Source organism: Tachypleus tridentatus, chromosome 1 (genome assembly GCF_004210375.1).
Source record: "Tachypleus tridentatus isolate NWPU-2018 chromosome 1, ASM421037v1, whole genome shotgun sequence".
In the NCBI taxonomy this organism is placed as follows: domain Eukaryota; kingdom Metazoa; phylum Arthropoda; class Merostomata; order Xiphosura; family Limulidae; genus Tachypleus; species Tachypleus tridentatus.
This window is the reverse complement of record NC_134825.1, coordinates 178,717,216-178,735,214: the sequence shown is the minus strand read 5'-3', so window position 1 is coordinate 178,735,214 and position 17,999 is coordinate 178,717,216. Positions and strand designations below refer to the sequence as shown.

Here is a 17,999-nt window from a genome sequence, read left to right as displayed (position 1 = left end):
AAGCTGAGTGCTTTTTTTTCGTTATTGTTTGATAAAAATAATGCGACGTCCACTCCATGTGACGGTAGTCAATTCATTTATTTCTTCAATAATATTTGTTGCAGCCTCACTAGAAGGCTAAGCTTTACAAACAATACTGCAATAGAAATTACAAAACTAATTTACTCCTAGCTTACTTATTAAGTTACTTGCGGAATCACCTTGCTAATCGACGGATAATAATTATGCTGACTGAATAAGTTATGTTACATACTATACGTTATCTCGGACAAGTCTCTGATTTATTATGTTACGCATACTACTTATTAACATTTCAAAACAGCCGGAAATCTTAACCTTAATTTCGAAGCTAATTAAATGTTATTATGTATCCAATTTATGTTATATTTGCCAACAAGATTGATACACACAATTTTCTTTTTAATCCAAATATATTTTAATATACAAACAAAAAATAATGCAATTTATAATAAGGATAGTTACTAATAGTTATTACATATGATGCTTTATATACAAGAGTTTTACAAACTTACAAACAATCCTGAGTCTTATATCGGGTCTGGGATTGAATCTTTCATTGAAGTTCACGTGCAGCAAATTATTTCTTTGTTGATACACCTATACACGGCCCGGCATGGCTAGGTGGCTAAGGCACTCGACTCCTAACCTTAAGTTTCACATGTGACAATATTTAACATTCTCGTAGAAATACTAACGTCCGAAGTAATTCACTGAAGTTGACGGTTTGTAATGTTTGAAATCTACCAATGTTTTTGGTCCAGTTCTGTAATTTTCCGATTAACAAGTGTTAATCACAATTATAGCTTCTGAAGTCTATAGCACACTGACTTATTTTTTGTCTCTCGACGCGACGGTTTTATATACCAAACACACAAGATTCTGAAATTTTCAACAATGTTCGAAAACACGTTAATATTTTAGTAAAACAAGTATTATTGTTTCTTATTCTCAAGAATATTTTACAAATTTAAAAAACAAGCGGAATCTGCACATTACACTCTCAGCAATATACGTCACACGTATAAACAAATATAGTAAAACAAACGTATGTATTAAAATAAACGTACAACGGTAAATCCGTCGCACTGAAAAATGACCATCAGATGCACTGTATCTCACTGTCTTACTCACTAACGAACACTAAACTGATTAATATTATATCATTGCTCGTTTTTAGTATTAGGTTGAGGAATAATTCGTGAGCGTTTTTAAATAATTTCATTCAAGCATTACATGCAAGACTATACAATACTTCAATGCATGAACACATTACACCCAAAGCATTTATTATGATACTTTATTTCATGTAATACCTAGGTATATAGTATGCATTGTTGTAAACGAAATTGCAAGAAATTAAATGCGAAAAGCAGATGGTGTCGAAAATGCTCGATTTTATCCACTTAACATTCCATTTAATGAGCTGAAAATGAAAGCAAAAATTAAAGACATATGAAAATCAAACACAACATCTATTAGAGCAAAAAATTATCTACCAAATGACATGAAATAATTTGCGAAAGCGTTTCATTTATGAATATATTTTTTTAACTTGAAAAACGCTCACGAATTATTCCTCAACCCAATACTACAAAAAACGTTTAAGTATTATGCTATTGTTACATCATGAAAAGATTTCTATAGCAAACAGATATTTAATATATAGTCTGTAACAGTATTTCATGTATATGATATTATTTAATTGTGTACCAGACTGTTAGTTAATAATAATAATAATATATATATATCCATGGTAGAAAAGTGATCCACTTCCTAACTTAACACACCCTTTAGTTTAACATTTATGTTAAAGTTGACTACCTCTCAACGTTCCAAATGAAGTATGAAACAATTTATGTTTAAACTAATGAGAGAATTATCGCATAATATAGTCCTGTACTACATGTTTCCTTAAACCTTTCCTTATAGCCCAACCTGGCCATCCATAATTCTAAAATTACTATGAAAAAAAAAGACAAACTAAACATTAATCCAGTATCTATCTCAAGGGATCAAAATGACTTACTCCAGCTTCAATGAAAAACACTTGCCTTACAGCTCACACACTAAAGCAAAAATAACACTACAAAATATATTGTAAAAAAAGAAAATCGTTAACAAAGCAAGCTACACCTTTTGGAAGGGTTACTCTAGCAGTTAAGATTGTGAAAGAAATAGAAAATCAGAGATAAAGATGCATGAGATGTCCTTTACCATTGAGACACGCCTAATACAGTGCAACGAAACAAAAAGCTATAATATAAAAATAGAAATATACCTTCCAATACAAATCATTTATCCCTTTGAGAAGGGGTAAATAACAAGAATACCTTCACAAAGAAAACAGAATACTTTCAACACATATGATATAAAATACAAAAAAAAAAAAGTTTGTTTGTTTCGATGTTTGTGCAAAATTATACCAGTTATCTATCTCTAAGGTAGTAGTAAAAGGAAAAGCACATTCTTAACAATACAAATCTTGGGCTACTCTTTTACTATTTAATAGCGAGTTTGACTGTCATCTAATAAATGATAACTAAAACAAAATCAAACATTGTATCATAAATTACTGGAACATAAATATTTTTATATTTAGGCTTGGAATCAATAAATATATAACAACAACATCTTATTAAATCAGTAGTTTATTATATTTATGTGTTGGTCTATTTATACATGTATAATGGAAAAATAAATAAAACCGGATATAATAAACACCTTTTTTTTCTTTCTCCAAACTACGGAAATACAATTACACTAGTATCATTTTGCGAAATGTTGAAATTCGCTAAAATATTTAAATGTAATAGAAAACGTTTGAAATTCTAAATGTGAAATTAGTTACTTTTTATAATACATATTTTTACTACTACTTTGCAACTGATGTTTGAACAGTTTTAATTTATTGTTTTCAATATATATATATTTATTGAACTAGTCTCGAGCAGTCACTATTTCACAATGCCCTCTATCTCACAAAATTTGTATTGATTTCTGCGTGGCTCGTGTCTAAAGCGTGTTTGCTGCAATGTGTTTTATTACAAAGTAGTACTGACAGAAGTGTAATGTTTAGTATGGAATTTCTCGGAAATGTATTGATATTATTTGTTCTAATGCTAGAATATCTGAAAATAATTTAAGCTGTTAACTAATTAAATTTATCTTTTGCATTATTATACAGAGAGCTTATGTAGTTACTAAATAGCTTCTATAGTCATTGTACCAAAGAGCAGTGTTAACACTTAAAAGTGGGGCAATATCTAATCCCGTTGACTTAGACTTTGGACTACATTAGTTATTTGTTACGATGTGTCCTAAAGCAATTAGTATTGCCAAGGGAAAACGGTTAACACTTTTAACACTCCAGTGAAACCCATCTACTGACAGCGACAGGTATAGTGTCGGTAGAAAGAAAAGCTGTTTCCCAAAGGAGATGCAAAAGCAGTTAAACACTTGGCCAAAGTCATCTTTTGATAATGATTTTGTCACATCGTCATCTCGAAATGATTGCAGAATATCAGAATATCAAAAAGAAGAAACAGCGCCATATCAAAGTGTCAGTTTCACTGTTGCTAAATCAAAAAGAAAAAAGGAAGTCAATATGAATTGAATTTTGGTGAAAGAAGGGGTGGACGTAGTTGTGTTGATGAGTCTTGGATAGAATTGTTTGCTCCACAGACTAAGGAAGAACTTGCAGTAAATAAGAAGAAAGTTGAGCAGATTGAGAGATGGCTTTAGACAGTATAAGTAAGTGTAAGAATCCTGCCAATACACCAAAAGTAAAACGTGCACCTATAGCTCTTCTAACTGGCCCTGCTGGTTGTGGAAAAACTGCAAGCTTAAAAGTTTTAGCTAAAGCATTAGGTGTAGATATAAAAGAATGGATTAACCCTGTTGACAATAGTTCTGGTGTATTTGATGATGGATTTTCAAATACTAGGTCCATGGTTAGCACTACCACTCAGAAAGAACAGTTTCTAGACTTTATTTTGAGAGCTAATAAGTATTCATCTCTGTTTGTAAAACCTAATTCTGGAAGATTAATTGTTGTTGAAGACTTTCCTAATGTGTTTCTTAGAGAGCCTGAAGTATTTCATAACATTCTGAAACTATACTCAAAAACTGGAAAATGTCCAGCTGTTTTCATTGTTTGTGACAGTGGAAGTAGTATAGAACATCGTTTATTTCCAAAAAGTGTATTAGCTGATCTTGACATCGTACACATGAGTTTTAATCCTATAGCCACAACATCATTAACAAAGGCAGCCAGTAGAATTTGTGCAATTGCCAAGGTCACTTTATCAAAATCTGAGACTGAATCTTTAGTGGCTGCTAGTAATGGAGATGTTAGCCATTTAATTAATCTGATTCAGTTTTTGTAATGCCTGGTTCCAAGGGTAGAATATCAAAAGAGTGTAAAAGTAATCGATTTGTAAGTCATATGCAAAAAAAGAATATGGTAGGATCTAGTTCTTCAGTTTTGGGAGAGAGAGACCACTCATTGTTTTTGTTTCATGCACTTGGTAAAATCCTTTATTGTAAACGAGATTCTGAAAAAGAACCAGAAGGTCAACTTCCCATACACTTGAAGGACAAAGAACGAATGGTTCTTTTGTCGAATGCAGAGGATGTGTTTTCTAGAACAGCAGTAACTGCTGATACATTCACTCTTTTCTTCATCATAACTACCTGTCTTTTGTGAACAATGTGTATATTACAGAAAAGTGTTGTACAGGTTTCAGTGATGCCAATATTATTTCTGCAGAGTGGAGTGGAAAAGAGATCCTTGATGAATACTGTGCTTCTGTTGTAGCAAGGAGTTTGATGTATCATCTGGAAGAAGATAAGCTTGGTGGAGGCCAATTTTGGAGGCCATTTTACAAACCAGAGTGGTTTTCAGTTTTGAAACTATATTTGGATGGACAGGCTGCAGTGAGAAATTGTTTTAAAGAATGGACACACACTTCAGATCTTCATACTCAAATAATACCATACTTGTGTGTCATACAACCTTCGTTTGATAATGCCCAGTTACAGCTTATTAAAAAAATATGGAAGATTTTCATCAGGTGCTCTAAGGCCAAAAACACCAGGTTTTCATCTTAGTGAAAAGGATATTTTTGAAGAATGTGATGCTCATAACACCATTCCATTTGTAGACCCTAATCCATGTGGAGAAAATACAGTGAACATGTGCGAGTCCCTAATACCACAAGAAGACTATGTTATCGGAGATTTTGATGATTAAAAGTTTTGTCTTGTGCTGTTTACAGCTCATTCTGTCTAGATAATTCATTGCATTATCTATGTCAAAAACTGTAGTTAATAACATATACATATTTTGGTAAATGTTGAAAAAATAAATTCATGAGTAAAAAGGTTTTAATGAGTATCTTTATGAGCACTTTTTTTTTTAAATAGAAAAGAAATATATTATAGAAACATATTAATCTACATTAGTACACAAAACTGTAAACAAACTCTTGATAGTTATCTTCCTACTCCTATAGATATTTACAAATAAGTCAAGGTTTGCAGAATATTGTGTATTGGACACCAGTAGTAACAATACTATGAAGTTAAATGTTTGTTTTTGTATAGTTTTTTAGTATTTATTTCTGTAAGGGCTACTTCTCATATCTTTGATAAAACATTTCATAACGTTATCTCTTTGGTGCTGTCAATTTTGTGTTTATATGGATAATAAAGTTTATTATTGATTTAAAGTTTTTTTGCTTTTTTAATTAATAACTAAATGAGAAAATACACTTTTGAAATGGTAGTTCATTCTTTCTTAAAAATAAAAAAAAATGTATGCTTGTATAAAGTTCTGGTAGGGATAGTTACACTGATTTTTTAAATACCATTTTCAATAAAATATATTTTAAAAACTATATACATGTGTACAAATTTCATGACTGTCATGTATGTGTTCCTCATATAACTTATAGTAAATTTAAATATTGCAGCCAAAAACATGTTTTTATCATAGTAGTATTATGACTAAAAACATAAACAGATGTGTGCGAGTTCTTCACGTTGTAGAAGTTTTATGGGTTAAAAAAAAAGAATGTAGATATTAAAACAGTCTACATTGCAGAGTTAACACAACAGTAATTTACTGTTTCCTGGATGTATTAGTGTTAAGTTTATCAAAACTGAGAGGTTTATATTGATACTAACTCCTGATCAAAACAAGTTACATAGAACTAAATGTGTATAATTTAACTATAATATACTGTAAAATTTATAAAAATCCTAAGCCTATTATTTATTCATGGAAGTGTTATTATAGCTTAAAGTTTTATTTACAACCTAAGATCCATTTTCAGAAGTGTTGTCCTTTGTATTTTAAGGCATTTGATATGTCTGGATAAACCTTTTATTATTTCAGGTGACTCAGTTTATAATGATAAAAATTTCATGGCTTCCTTTGTGTTGGAAAAGAACTGTAAAGTAAAGCTATGTGCAGAAAGTTAAAACATTTGACATTTTAGCTATAACATGAACACAAGATATGTTGAAATCAACCAGTGATTTTGTTTTTCTCATTATTGATTATTCATCAGCAAACAAGTAGCTATGCTGCAGCCATTGTTCCACATCTGAGTACAAATATGTAAATTCCAAGGAATCTCAAGTCTAAGGATTATATAAACAATTTGAACTCACAATCTTGGTGAATTGCTCAGGGGGTTTGCAGGTGTTTCTGGAACTAGACAGCTAATTGGGTCTGAAAACAATCACATGCCATTAGGTAGGTAAAGATGATGCATATCCAATAAAAAAACACCATAAGAACTTCCTTGGAATATAAGAAATATTAGCTACACTGAAACCAAGCAAATGTTGCCATCTTTGGTGATGATTGTCAGAAAGAAAGAACAAATACAAAGATTCTGTGTATATTTGGTATTGGTGAATGGACCAACTTATACCAGTGCCTTTTCTCAACCATGCACAGATGAATGTCTGGATGCACTGGAAAAAAGCTATTGGTTCAATACATTATAATTGTATTATGTTAACTGACAAGTTGAACTAGGTGATGAAAGTAGACCAAGACTGTTTTAAGCACTCACAAAGGATTATGAATTCTGCCTCATATCATTCTGTTTCTGTAATACTTTTGAATGGCTAGTAGATCTTACATTTTATAGAGCTCCAATTGGAAGGATGTCTTGAGATGAAACAAGAAAAGTGTGCATCCATGTATAAAGAAATAGGCTTTATTGGCCACATTGTGAATGGGTAGTTGAGGATAGGATGCAACTTGATGTCTACAGCTTTCTAGGTTTCATATTATTGTGTACTATGTCATAATAATGTGGGGCAAGCGGGGAGAAAAGAATCAGATTATTCCAGGACATGGGTGGAGATATAACCAACAGAGCAGGAGATATGATAAAGGCAGCCAGCAGAGATGCAGTTTTTTGTTGTGCACGTAAGATCTAATGATATAGGGAAAAGTAAGTCAGAGGAGCTAATTAATAAAGGTTGATAAATGTATTTAAAGTATATTACCATAACTTAATTTTACTGCCAAAGGTTAACTGGATGAAGTTACAAGTAAAGTTGGTCACTAGGACTAAATGCTAGGCTAGAAATATCTGTAATGAATTATGCAACTGAGTTACTTAGTTCATTACATATAATTCTTGTTGCATCCATTCAAAATTTGCTTTTTTTTTTAAATTTGTAACCAAAATATCATTCCTTATCTATGTGCAGCAAAACATTGAATTTAATAAAGCAATTTGAAGTTAATAATGGTGTTTTAGGTTTATTGTACCTGTAAGTAAAAACAACAGGTTGGCTAACAAAGACTTCCTTTCGGTGTGGATTCCTGTACGTGGTGAGGGGACCTCCCAGGGAAGGTTCTATTTTTTCAGTTTACCTCCTCTGGGATCTAAACAGCCACCCATGAAGGGGAGGAAAAGATCCTGGTGGTTGAGAGGTCCAACCCTAACACACCACTTTGGCCTTGAATTTCTGTAGACAGGCAGCCTTGGGGTGGCCTCCTTTGGGTCAATTGGCTGGTTCACTTAGGCTAGGGTCAACCAAGTACCAGTGTTAGATGTTCTCAACAGGTGTTGTGGACATTATATCTGATGGTGGAGTTTGGATAAACTGCTCACAAAACTCTGGCATTGCTGCAGTGTCCTTGTTTGGCATTGCAGTGCATCCCCTCATAGGGCTCCATGATGGGTGGGGTCAGTGGGCACAGAAATTTCCCTTTCTTTATTATTGGTACTCCAATTAAAATATCATAATAAAATAGTGAAAAACAGTCCATAGGTAAACGATCACGTCTTGAATGTCTGTATCTCATTTTCTCATTCTACATTCTCTTTCAGAGGAAACTTTAGGGCAAATGTCCCCTTTTTTATTCAGAATGGACTGGAGGGACATGCTGGCTCTTGAAAGTCAGCAAATAAGCTTCAATCTGGTGACATATTGGTGGAAACATCCACATCTCAACACAGTGAACTAACTCCTCTTGCATTCAAAGGCAATTGGGGATATACCTATTGAGGTTACACCTTATGCAACTATGAATTCATCATAAGGAGTTATTGCTGAGAGGGCTTTGAAGAACATCCCCGAGTTGGAGATTCTTACTGATTTCTCCACCAAGGAGTTTCTGCAGTGAGGCGTATATCCACTCGCAAAGATGGAATTATGATACCGACCAGTATCCTCATTCTCACATTTATGTCATCACATCTGCCTGTCACCATCAATGCAAGTTATCTTAATTATAGAGTATGGCCATACATTCCAAACCCTCTCAGATATCTCCAGGGTGAGTGGTTCGGTCACTCAAAGACATCATGTTGTGGTTCCTTGACGTGTGCTCGTCGCAGTGGCAAGAACCATGATGCCTATGAGTATGAAACGGACCCATCTTACTTTTGTTTTTGCCCTAAATGGTTGGAAGAAAAGGAAGTGCAGAATTTGAAAATGATTCATAACATTACTTATCTTGAGGCTCGAAACTTACTATCCACCACCTCATCTCGGACGTATGCTGCTGCACTTTGTTGCACAACTACAGTGGGAGTGCAGACAGATCTCTCTGTGCTTCCAAAAGAATCGTTCTCCAAACAACAGAAGTTTTTTACCTTCATGGTTAAAAGTCTATGAATCAACTTCAACACTCATCTCTGCCCCTAACATACATTTCAGCAAATCCTAAGATCCAATTCCTCTGATTCCGGGAACAGGCATTTCCTCGGGTACATCTCCTTCCACCCAAAGATGCAAAACGATCATTCTTTCATGTCTTCAGTCACTGGAATCCTTTTCCTAAATCAAAGACCTGCCTAATTGCAGGATCTATGGAGGTCAATAGACCTCCCTCGAATAAAGAAAAAGATGTGGTTGCAAACAGAAGGGTTCTCCACCCAATTTACCTACACATAAATAAAAATGGCCATTTTGATACAATGGAGCTGTCGAGGTTTACTTTGTAATCTGGATGATATCTAAAATTGATTGCTTCCTACCATCCTGTATGTCTTTCCTTACAGGAAACATTTCTGAAAGTTGCCAATACAGTCACCTTTCAGCAGTTTTCTTTGTACAGAAATGACAGGTTGTGTAATGGAAGAGTGCATGGAGGGGTGGCACTGTTGATTGTGCCCACCCTGTCTTTGCCACTCAACACACCCTTGGAAGCTGTAACCATCCATATTTCCTTGGGTCATACTATCACTGTTTGTGTCTCTCTACCTGTAGCCTGGAGAGACATGATCAGTCAGACCTTGATGTTTTCATTGAACTGTTGTCATCCTCTTTTAATTCTGGGGTACTTTAATGGACATCATCCCTCTGGGGAAGTGCTAATATTGATAGGAGGAGTTGCTCTCTGATCACAACCTTTCTCTTTTCAATACCAGTTCTTATTTCCATGCACCTAGTCAATCCTTTACTGCTATTGATCTCTCAATTTGCTCCCCTTCATTATTCTCCCATTTTTTGATGGAGGGTTGACAATAATCCATGAGGCAGTGATCATTTTCCTATAATGCCACCTGACCCTTGTGCCCTGGTGAAAGCTGGATCTGGCAAACTGGTCCTCTTTCACTGCTATCTCAGAACTTGATCCTGCTATCATCTGTAAGCCATCAATAGATGCTTGTGTGGTAGCAGTAACTGACTGTATTAAACAAGCAGCTGCTCAATGTATTACTAAAACCTCAACACGTTTTCCACTACATCCTTGTCCATGGTGGAATTCTGCCTCCCACATGGCACAAAAGGCTCAAAAACAGGCCTGGGATAGTTTCCCTAGATATCCCACACTCTCGAACTGTATCACTTTCCAGCAGGTCTGTGCACATGCTCAGTGGGTAGGACATCAAAGCCAGAGGGAATCTTGGCTTAAGTTCACAATTGGCATATCTTCTATTACCAGTTCCAAAGTCATATGGAACAAGACTCAAAAGGATAGTGGAGAATATAATTCTATCCCCCCTGGTATTTAGCACTTCTGCTTCTTCTTCCACCTTCTTAGCCATCAAGACTCAGGCAGAGTAATCACCTCTTTCCTTTTGAGCTGATTGTCTCTATTACTATAATTGTCCCTTTACACTGATGGAACTCAAACTGGCCCCCTTCATCGGTCTGGCAGTACATCAGTTGAACCTGATGATGTACACTATGACATGCTGCTCCATCTACCTTCTGCTTCTCTTTGATAACATTGCTGTATCTACTGGTCAGCTTATCCCACCATGACTAATTACATTCCCCAAAAGTAACCTCTGAGGAAAGCAGATACTCCTGATTGGAAGTACCATCTTTTACTTGCAGAACATCTTTCGAACCATCTTTCCATTCCTATTTATACAGATGGATTGAAATCAGGTGACTGTGTGGGCTTTGCCACGGTTTGTTGTGGTTGTGCGCAGAATCCCCTCTTTAGCATCTGTGTTCACTACTGAACTGTACGCCATTTCTCTTGCCGTGGTTCACCTTGAAGATAAGTACTCCAACTGCACTATTTATACTGACTCAGTTCTCTACTGGCCCTGGAATTGCTTCACGTTTGTCCACACCCTGTTCTTGCCAATATTCAAAACCGACTGGCTCATTTTTCTTTAACATCTACTTCTATCCAGTTTTTCTGAATACCAGGCCACGTTGGTATTTGCGGGAACGAGCTTGCCGACACTGCAGATAAGTCTATGGCATTATCACAGCAGTGCCTGTCCCATACAAGGTCTATGGTCCTGTATTTAAGGCTTGGCTCCATGCCAACTGGCAGTTGACTTGGAGTGAGCAACGTGAAAAACAAGCTTTTCCAAATAAAACCCTATATTGGAAAGAAGTTGTTCTGACTAGACTACGCATTGGTCACAGTTTTTTAACTCATCGTTTTCTTTAATTTGGAACTGATGCACCAGTGTGTAGTTTGTGTAACACTCAGATCACAATAAGCCACATTTTACTTTCTTGCCGTTGTTACAACTCTCAACTTGTTACAACCATTTTAAACATGTTTTGTCCCAAGGTTTGTCCATAATGTTAGACAATGTTATTGGTGATGGTGGCACTGTCCACCTTGGTGATGTTTTAGTTTTTTAAAGGCCATTTATCTTTTTAATACCATTTAAGTTTTTTTAATTTATACATTACACCTTTTTTAATGTGGTTCCCTTTTAAAAAATTACAGTTCATCTAGTTCAATTTGAAATTGGAAACTGACCATAACATTAAATAACTCGCAACCAGGACTGGAAAGACCATCTTCAGGTGACTAACGCTGCTGTTTGAACGACCTGTTAGTCAACCTGGCAAGTTATTATTATAATTTTGCTACACGTCTTTTAAAACCAGGCCCGCATGTCCAGGTCGGATTAGGGGTTTGACTCCTAATTTGAGAGTTGTGGGTTCGAATCCCAGTTGCACCAAACATGCTTGCCCTTTCAGCCGTGGGGGCATTATAAAATGACGGTCAATCCCACTATTCCTTGGTAAAACAGTAGCCCAAGAGTTAGAAGTGAGTGGTGATGACTAGTTGCCTTCCTTCTAGTATCACACTGAAAAATTATGGATGGCTAGTGCAGATAGCCCTTGAGAAGCTTTGCATGAAATTCAAAATAAACCAAACCACTTTTAAAAACTTTTTATTACTTTACTTTTTGAAAATGGCCATAACGTCAAATAACTCTGAACCAGGACTAGACCTTCAGGTGACTGACGGTGGTTTTTGTACTTACCTGTTAGTCTTCCTGGTGAGTTATGATAATTACAATTATGCTATAGAAAGTCCTTTATAAGTTGTATTACTGTAGTTTTTCTCTTAACATTGTAGACTAGATGTAAACATTGGTTTTATACTGTTTGTTTTTTAAACTTTATTTTGTTTTACTTTAATTTCCTTTTTTGAATTTTACTAAATTTACTTTACTTTTTTACTGGATGTTTGGTGCAGAGAGCCCAGCTGCTTTGTGCCACAAAACAGCAAATCAACCAACCAACCAACTACAAAGAGTTTTAAGAGGTAAAATCAAAGAAAAGCATAATAAATTTAAGAAATTTAAATTGACTAGCATGACAGGATATTTAGAAGGTAAAAAAAGGTGAAATTAGGGCATTAAAAAGGGATGTGTGAGAAAAGGTTGGCTGAAAATAATCAATAAGGATTTCTTTAAGTACATTAAGAGTTAAAATGGTAATAGAACCCTTGAGGGATGATAAAGGAGGGCTTGAGTCTGATGATTATGAAATGGCTGGGTAATTATATCCAGTTTTAGTAATGAAGCTTCAAGCAATATTCCACATCTTCAATTGATAAATGGAAACAGGATGACTGCATTAATTCTGAGCAGATTAAAACCCAAAAGGCTTCTGGGTGAGATCATGTTTCCCAACAGTTTTGGATATATGAGCTACTTAACACTATTTTTGTCAGTCCTTAAATAGTGGGTTGGTACCAGAATGATTGGAAGTTAGTAAATGCATGTCCTCTTTCATGGGATGTGATAAAAATTGTCCCAGTAATTATAAACCAACAAGTCTTATGTCAGTTGCAGGAAAAGTTTCAAAAGTCTGTTTAAAGACGTTTTGCACAGTTATTTGATAAAGTTAAAATTTTTATTCGATAGTCATTGGTTCACCAAGGGAAATCTTGCCTTGAAAGTCTTTTGACATTCTTTGAAAACGTTACTGTTTATGTAGATTTGGTCTATCTGACTTTCAGCAAGCATTTGACAAAGTGCCGTATAAAATGCTTGTAAAGAAACTTGTCTCTATGGGTGTGAGGGGATAAATTAACTAATTAGATAGAAGATTGGCTGGATGGAAGAAAGCAGACAAAAGTTTCTGTAAACTCTTCAAGATTTATTTCTTAATTAATTGATGAAGGAACCTACTAGACATAATGCTATTTTAGATATATTGTTAGTGTCTAATAGATAAATGGTTGAGAGGGTGGAAATTGGGGGAATGCCAAGGTACAAATGATCATTCCTGTATTAGGTATGATGTTTTGCTGCATATGGAAATTAGGAATAATGATATTTTGCTTCCAAGTTTCAAAACAGCAAATTTTGAATGGATGCAACAAGAATTATCTGTTGTGTATTAGACAGCTGAGTTATTTGAAGACACTGAGCAAATGTGGAAAAGTTTTAAGGAAAAACAATTCATTATTCAAAACAAATATATTCCTGACAGAAAGAAAAGGGTAACTGCAAGTAAAAATCCAGGTTGAGTTACAAAGGGTATAAGAGATAAAATTAAAGGAAAGCAAGAAAAATTCAGGTTAAATTGACTGGTATCATAGAAGATTAAGAAAGTTGGTCAAATAGGAAATTAGGGCATCCAAAATGATGTAAAAACATTTGGCTTAAAACAAAGAAATTAACAGGAAGAATTTTTCAAAGTCTATTAGGAGTAAACAAACAGTAGGATGGAAATGACCTTTTGATGGATGATAAAGAAAAACTAGTATCTGATGATTATGAGAAAACTGGGTTGTTAAATTCTACTTTTTCTTCAGTTTTACTAATGAAAACTTAAATATATTCTTCATCTTGAGACATTTATAGATAAAAACAAAGTTGAACAAGACAATGACATAGCTTATCAAAATAAAATTGGAAGGCTTAAAGAATAAGATTCCTCAACTAGATATTTTCTCAAAGGTTGAAAGGAGGTCAAGGATTAGATGTGTGAGCTACTTGCCACAGTTTTTTCACAAATCCTTGGATAGTAGACAAGTACCAACAGATTGGAAATTAGCTAATGCACTCCTGTTTTCAATGGAGGTATTAGAAATTGTCCAAGTAATTATAGGCCTATTAGTCTTTCACTAAGGGAAAATCTTGCCTTACAAATATTTTGACATGCTTTGAAAATGAATAAATAGTAGATGAGTTTTAATTATAAGATGATGCATCTGGGTATCAACTTGAATTATAAGTATGTTTTGGGTGGCAATAACCTTAAGAATGCCTTGAAAGAAAGGATCTTGGCTTAAAAAACTGACCAACCATTATACCATCTAAACAGTGTGCTGTTGCTAGTGATAGGGCAAATAGGGGTTTAAGTTGTTTCTACAAAAATATTGATTATAAGACTAAAGAGGTCATAATTTTATTGTACATGTTGCTGGTTAGACCACATTTGGAGTGTTGTGTTCATTCTTGGACTGCTTACCTTGGGGAAGATGTTGAATTGTTGGAAAGGGTTGCTGAAATGGTGCCTGGGATGGAGGGATTGTCATATGAGGAAAGGTTAAAATCTCTCAAGTTATTTTCTCTTGAAAATTTCAGGGAAATTTGATTGAGATGTTTAAGATTGTAAAGGTAACTGATAATGTTGATGAGTCATCTTTTTTGATATTCAGCAGTGAAAATAGCAGCAATAGGGGACACAAGTATTAATTTTGGCAAGGTAGGAGTGATGTTCAGCTAATACAGTTTCATTTTTCTAACAGGGTGGTTAACCTTTGGAATAGGTTGCTCTTGTTACAGTGTATTTGATGTATATTCCACTTATTGTTAGTTGTGTTTTTCTGTTTTCTACAACTTAATAATTTCATTGCAGGTTTAGATTATGCACACCCAAGAGATGGGGTATTTGCGTTATAAATATGTTTGTCATGGACTGTACACTCATGGACTAACATGATTAAAGCAGGAAGAGATTGCTGATCATCTCTGCTGCTCTGTGACATTAAGTCTCTTCCTACTGTGAACCTGATGTACAATTGCTGACTGAATGACCCTGTTGACATTGTAGTTCTAATAATCTATTGCACTCTTTCCACTGTACTCCTCCAGACTCTTCAACATGTTTTTTTCTCTTTCTTCTTGTAAAGTATGAGAGTCCTTTCCACTTACCAGTTCTTAGCTGCTGGGATTGTGGATTATGAATGCTTGTCTTCCTGAGAGGTGAATCACACCACTCAGTTGAGAGTAGGACAGTGACATGTAGAACTTCTTACTGCAGACCTGATACACAATTCCAGCTGCAGTCTGGTTATTGTTGTTGCATCACACCCTATTTCTGTTTATACGTATGTCCATTTTTTTTTTTTTTAATGGTGTAATGCCCTTCCTACTATGAACCTGCTGGTCAATTTAAGATGTTGCCAAGTTTTGGTTGAAGCACTCCCTCATGTCATAAACATATGTACATAGATAGATAATTGCAGTTTGCTCCTCAGGCTGAGACTATTTCCTGTTTGTAGAAGCTCAGTGAATCTGTGTTGAACATGGTCCAGCTAATTAAGTCGTGACATATGTGCTGGTTAATCTTCCTCCACCTACTGTGGACTGGATGACAAATGCCCAGTGCTCCAGCTTTTGGACTGAGATGCATTCCAGCTTTGCAGTCCTTCTTCTTACTACTGGCTGGATATCAGTTCCTGGTAGATCTGGTGTTGGTTGTTTTCCTGCTTATATACAGCCAGATATCCTCTCCTGCTACTGTGAAGTGAGTTTTTTACATCTGTTGCTGTAAGGTTTTGGACTAGATATGTTTTTCCACTTTTCACCTTACCATCTGCTAGATCGCCCAAGTCAGCAGCATAATATACCATCAGTTTATTTCACCCATTCACTGAATTTTTAAATCATGGATAGCAGACATAGACATTGCAGTGATAATTGTGCATCTCGATGGACAAGAACTTTTGAGAAAGCAACAAAAATCCCAGATATAGCTTGGTCATTTATTTGTATACAGCCATATAAAGTCTAACCATTACAACCTGAAAACACAGTACTGATACATTTTTGGTGATGAAAAACCCATTTGAAATAAATATATATCTCAGAATGACTGGTATGGGTAATAATACTTTTATTAATAAATAGAAAATAACATTTTGACCTTCTGAAGATGACCTAGGAAAGTCGAAACATTGTTCACTGCGTATCATTAAAAGTGTTAATACCCACGCCAGCTGTACTGAGATACAGTAACATCTGGCATTTGTATAGTCAGTTAAAAAACACAGAATAGTGTTATTTGAATCACCAAGGTATGATAACAAACCTGGGATGTAGCTAATTGTTCTTCAGATTTCTAAAACAAAAGTATTTCAGACTTTTGAAAAAATAATATGTTGCCACTAATTAACAAAAGGCATAAATGAATGTTATAGACATTTTATAGTTTGCTTTAATTATACAAATTTTCAAGGTCTAACTTCAGAAGTTTGATCTTGTTTTGAATGACTTGTCAAATAACAAAACCAAGTAGAATTTTAAATGAAGAGAAAGGAGTGACTTGTGAAATAAAACAGTCCAGTAGTGTTTTAAATGTTGAGAAAGGAGTAACGTGAAATAAAACCCTGCAGTGTTTTAAATGTTAAGAAAGGAGTATCTTGTGAAATAAAACAGACCAGTAGTGTTTTAAATGTTGAGAAAGGAGAATCTTGTGAAATAAAACAGACCAGTAGTGTTTTAAATGTTGAGAAAGGAGTAACATGTGAAATAAAACAGTCCAGAATTGTTTAAAATGGAGAGAAAGGAGTAGCTTGTGAAATAAAACAACCCAGTAGTGTTTTATTCAGAAAGGAGTAACTTGTGAAAATGAAACCCACTGGTATTATAAAGGGAGAGAAATGTGTAACTTGTGAAATAAAACAACCTAGTAGTGTTTTAAGTGGAGTAATGTGTGAAATGAAATAACGTAATAGTATTTTGAATGGAAAGAAAGGAGTAACTTGTTAAATAAAATAGTGTAATAGTATTTTAAATAGAGAGAAAAGAGTAACTTGTATAGTAAAACAACACAACTGTGTTTTAATTTGAGATAAGGTAGTAACTTGTAAAGCAAAACAAACCAGTATTGTTTACAATGGAGAGAAAGAAGTAATTTGTGCAATAAAACAACCCAGTAGTGTTTAAATGGAAAGAAAGGAGAAACGTGTGAAATAAAACAACCCAGTAGTGTTTAAATGGAAAGAAAGGAGAAACGTGTGAAATAAAACAACCCAGTAGTGTTTTAAAATGAGAGAAAGGAGTCACTTGTGAAGTAAAACAACCCAGTGGTGTTTAGAATGGATGGAAAGGAGTAACTTGTGAAGTAAAACAACCCAGTAGTGTTTAGAATGGATGGAAAGGAGTAACTTGTACAATGTAAAAACCCAGTAGTGTTTCAAATGAGAAGAAACGAGTACATAGTAAAATAAAACAACCAAGTATTTTTTTAAATGGAGAACAGTTTTAATTATCAACTATATAAAGTTAGTCTTAGTAGGTTTATATTTTGTGATTTATTGTAAGAATATAATGTAGTACTAACAGTGATGATCCTACATCTTTACATAATATCCAAGATGATGAGAACAATGTTTTAATTATCAACAATATAAAGTTAGTCTCAGTAAGTTTATATTTTGTGATTTATTGTAAGAATATAATGTAGTACTAACAGTGATGATCCAACATCTTTACATAATATCTGAGGTTATGAGAACAGTGTTTTAGTTAAACTAGGTATGTTAATGT

At 34.5% G+C, this 17,999-nt stretch overlaps 2 protein-coding genes across 3 annotated transcripts in view; one reads left to right on the top strand and one right to left on the bottom strand.

The window, feature by feature from the left end:
- The window catches only part of LOC143231324 (uncharacterized), a 196,480-nt gene that overhangs the window by 26,907 nt on the left and 151,574 nt on the right, over nt 1-17,999 (bottom strand). The gene's annotated exons all lie outside the window — the stretch shown is intronic.
- LOC143222602 (cell cycle checkpoint protein RAD17-like) lies at nt 3,000-5,750 on the top strand. Its single transcript, XM_076449333.1, is given in 3 exon segments — nt 3,000-4,370; nt 4,403-4,691; nt 4,694-5,750. Coding segments are annotated over 3 exon segments (1,344 nt in total). The 5' UTR covers nt 3,000-3,752; the 3' UTR covers nt 5,131-5,750.